General features: G+C 44.8%; 1 protein-coding gene across 1 annotated transcript; it reads right to left on the bottom strand.

Annotated features, from left to right (window-relative positions):
- Positions 1-316: 316 nt before the first annotated feature.
- LOC108376850 (uncharacterized protein K02A2.6-like) lies at positions 317-4,150 on the bottom strand. Its single transcript, XM_017633098.1, has one exon. The coding sequence runs from the start codon at positions 4,148-4,150 to the stop codon at positions 317-319; it is 3,834 nt and encodes a 1,277-aa protein (XP_017488587.1).
- Positions 4,151-4,209: the final 59 nt, after the last annotated feature.

The following is a 4,209-nucleotide window of genomic DNA, read 5'->3' as shown; positions in this document are numbered from 1 at the left end:
TTTTCTGCCTATCCTTTTCAGACAAATTTATCTGATGAAAACCAGATTTCAAGTCTAAAGTAGTAAAGAACCGTGATGTTGTAACTTCAAGTATTTATTAATCTAATTTGTTAACAATATTCAGTAATTTTAAGTAAGAACACGTGATAGCGGAAATCGTAATATAAGCGAAGTGGTCTGTAGTTTGCAAACGTCAACTTGCGAAGGATCTTAAGAAACAGTGTTGCATTAGATGCGTTATTCAGTTCTTAGGAACAGTGTTGCATTCAGATGCATCAGTCCCTCCGCACCTAGTCAAGAACCCTCCCTTTAGTCCTCATAGGCGAGCCTTCAACTGGTTACGGTGGCGACGGAGTAAGCCTTGGTCCGTACTCACGCGATACATCATACTGCCAACTTTGCTTTGAATTACACCAGGAATCCACGGTGGACCCCGTGCATAGTTCCTGGCGTAAACGTTTGTCGAAACAGCGTACGATGATTCCGACCCGGCCCTGGACCCTTGAGTGGGAGTGGGTACAAGCATATTAAGCCGTGTTTTTGGCTGGCGGCCATGTAGCAATTCCGCTGGCAACTTATTGCTACTGCCAATGGGACAAGTTCTGTAAGTGCTAAGAATGGTTAGTAGAGAATCTAAATGATTTTTACCGTCCGCGACTGCTTTCTTAAAGGCTTGCTTAAAGGTGCGCACAAAGCGTTCAGCTTCGCCGTTCGATGCCGGATGAAAAGGCGCAGTGGTGAGATGCGTAATCCCATTGCTGTTACAAAAAACCTGGAACTCGGCCGCTGAGAATTGCCGTCCGTTATCCGTGACTATGGTATCAGGCAGACCTTCGACAGAAAATATTACTTTTAAGGCATCGATCGTTGCTTTAGCCGTTATACTGGCCATCTTTGTTACAAATGGATATTTCGAAAATGCGTCGATGCATATAAGCCAAGTAGCGTTATGAAACGGCCCGGCAAAGTCCAAGTGTAAGCGCTGCCATGGACGTTCAGCTACAGGCCAATTTGTATATGCTCGAGCTGGTGAAGATGTACTTTGCTGTTGGCATATTTCGCATTGTGAAACTTTCTTTTCTATGTGTGTATCCATAGAGGGCCACCAGCAGTGTTGACGCGCCATTTGCTTCATACGCGTCATACCCCAGTGTCCTTCATGCAGCAATTCAAGGACGGTTGCTTGTGCCGTCAACGGTAGGACCACACGCGTGTACTCTGTTCTCAATATAATGACCCCCATTTCCAAACTAAGCGCGTGCCGGTGAACAAAATACGGCTGTAGCTCGCGGTGTTGCGATGGAAGCTTCTCAGGCCACCCCTTTTCGATGAATCGCCACACTTGTTTAAGAGTGCGATCCTTTGCAGTTAGGTTTGCCAGATGTTGCACATTAAGTGGTGAAGCAGTTAGGTCAGATTCGACCTGCATGCATGCTTCACTTTGGTCGAACTCGGCATCCGGCCCTACTGGAAGCCGAGATAGAGCGTCTGCGTTACAATGCTTATCCGTTGGCCTATATCGTATAGTATACCGATAGGACATGAGCAGTAATGCCCAGCGCTGAAGGCGTTGTATCATCACAGACGGTAGTTGCTTATCAGGGCTGAATATCGACACCAGCGGTTTGTGGTCTGTGAGCAATGTAAACTGGCGACCAAACAGAAATTGGTGAAACTTCTTGACACCAAATACAATAGAAAGCGCTTCCTTTTCTATCTGACTGTAACGTATTTGGTGGTGGTCAAGCGTCTTAGATGCGAACGCGATGGGCTTTTCGGACCCATCCGGCATTCTGTGCGATATAACAGCTCCTATTCCATGCGAAGATGCGTCTGTTGCCAAAATAAGGGGTAACTGGTCATCGAAATGAATTAGCAAAGGTGCTGTACTCAATTGGTGCTTAAGAGCTAGAAACGCTTTTTCTTGCTTCTCTCCCCACCGAAATTTTTCGCCTTGCCTACGTAGCTGGTTAAGCGGAGCAGCCTTATCTGCAAAATTCGATATAAATTTATTGTAATAATTAATTTTACCCAGGAATGCTTGAAGTTCCTTCAAATTTTTAGGCCGCGGCATTTCACTTATAGCTGAAACCTTAGCTGGAGATGGCGTGCAACCCGCTGCATCCAACACAAATCCGACATATTCAACTCGACGCTGCATAAAAGTGCACTTGGATTTGCGGCATTTTAACCCAGATGCTTGCAGTCGCTCGAATACTGATTGCAAATTTTCCAATAACTCTTGTATTGACTTACCAGCTACTAATATATCGTCAAGATAATTAATACACATCGGAATACCTTCAATGACTTGTTCCAATAGCTTCTGAAAAAGGGCCGGAGCGCTGGCCACTCCCATCGGCAGGCGTTGATACTGGAACAAGCCCAATGGGGTATTAACAACCATTAGCTGCTTCGCTTCTTCGGTCAGACCCACTTGCAAGTATGCGTCTGAAAGGTCAATTTTGGCGAAGATTGTGCCTCCTCTTAGCTTGCGGCACAGTTCTTCAATGCGGGGTATTGGGTAGTGATCTACCTCGAGCTGTGCGTTCACAGCTTTAAAGTCACCGCATATCCGCAAACGCCCGTCTTTTTTTTGAACCACTACGATGGGTGCTGCCCATTTGCTGAACGTAATTGGTTTCCATATCCCGCAGTCCGTTAGACGCTGTGCCTCTAATTTGAAGTCCTTCAATTGCGCGAAAGGTATAGGGCGAGATTTGAAATACTTAGGTGTCGCATCATGTTTTAACCGTAACTCAGCTTTTGAAATTGTGCAATAACCCAACGTGCCTTCAAACACATCTGCAAATTTTTTCAAAAGCCCTTCGATATTTTCGTTAGGATCCGTCGTAACGGCGTTTACGTGATGTGCTTGGCAGGCGCATAATCCCAATTCTTCTAGCAAATCCGTTCCAAGGATTTCACTATTTTGCTGAACATTAGCTACAACAAGTTTCACTAGCCGTTTAATTTGCCCATGATGAATAGTGACATCAATAGTTCCCAAAATGCTTACAGCACTTCCCCCATACGCGATTAGCTTACCAGTTGGATAGGGCGTAAGACTTGGCTTTCCAATTTCATTATATACATCTAAGCCAATCACGGAGCAAGTGGCGCCGGTATCCATCTGAAACTTGACTGGTACTTCATTCACCCCTATTTCAATCAGATATTTGTTTCCTACTTTGTTTGGCACGGTGCTCGTAATTGAAGCAACAAAGTTGATCGTTGACACACTTCGCTGAGCGTTATTGTTGTTAGTCTGCGGTTGCTTCTCCTTTTTATTATTTTTATTGTCGGTAATTGCACTTTGTGCTTTACAAACTGGTGCGATATGGCCGAAACGATTGCACTTTCGGCATTGTGCATTACGAAATTTGCATTGGCTTCTGGAGTGGTGCTTCCCGCACCCAGAGCAGGATTGAAAACAGTTACTCTTGCTTGCGCTTGGCTTAAGCTTTTTTTCAGCTTGGTGCTGTTTCAGCTGAAATACTTCGCTGCGTTCTGCTGTGCTAGATGACATCCGCTTTTTCATGGCCTGTGTTGTTTCATAGCTTTCGGCTAAAGCCATAACATCTGCGAGTGCCGGATTAGGCTTTTGTAGTGCTGCAGTGCGTACCGGTTCATGTGGCGAATTCAAAACTAAAATGTCTCGAAGCAGGTCATCTATAAATGACGTTTTGCAAGTATTGTTACTACACACGAACCTGCAATTCCGCGCTATGCCCCGCAGTTCAGCAACCCATTCTGAATACTTTTGTTCTGGTTTCATTTTCGATGACAGAAATTCGTATCTTGAGGCCAGTATGTGAACATTTTCCTTGTAGTGCGTTGACAACTTTTCTTTAATGCTTTCGTATGTCTGCGTTTGTATGTCTTCTGTGCCGAAAAGTTTGGATAGCAGCTCAAAACAGTCGGCTCCTACCCACGAGAGGAAAAATGCTCGTTTCTGTTCCTGCTTCGTGACTGAATACGCTTCGAAATGCTGGGTTAATTGTGCGATGTACGAGTCAAAACTTTGCTTTGTATGCACATACGGTGGAAAGGCTGGCACGGATATATTTGTTGAGGTTATGGTCGGCTCACGAGGATTTTCTTGCATTTTAGCATGATTTGTTTTTTGCTCTTCCAATTGTGCAATCATCCATGCTCTGTTTGTACTCAATACGTCCACTAAAAAGTCCTGCTGTTGCTTTAGCAGTC

The sequence above is a fragment of the Rhagoletis zephyria genome, unplaced genomic scaffold (assembly GCF_001687245.7).
Source record: "Rhagoletis zephyria isolate East Lansing unplaced genomic scaffold, Rhagoletis_zephyria_1.1 Rzeph_scaffold_11093, whole genome shotgun sequence".
Lineage (NCBI taxonomy): Eukaryota > Metazoa > Arthropoda > Insecta > Diptera > Tephritidae > Rhagoletis > Rhagoletis zephyria.
Note: the sequence above shows the minus strand (reverse complement) of the source record. Positions and strands in the feature narration are given on the sequence as shown.

What these genes read in the sequence shown, in the direction of transcription:
- LOC108376850 (XM_017633098.1), bottom strand. Translation starts at nt 4,150, where the DNA reads ATGATTGCACAATTGGAAGAGCAAAAAACAAATCATGCTAAAATGCAA.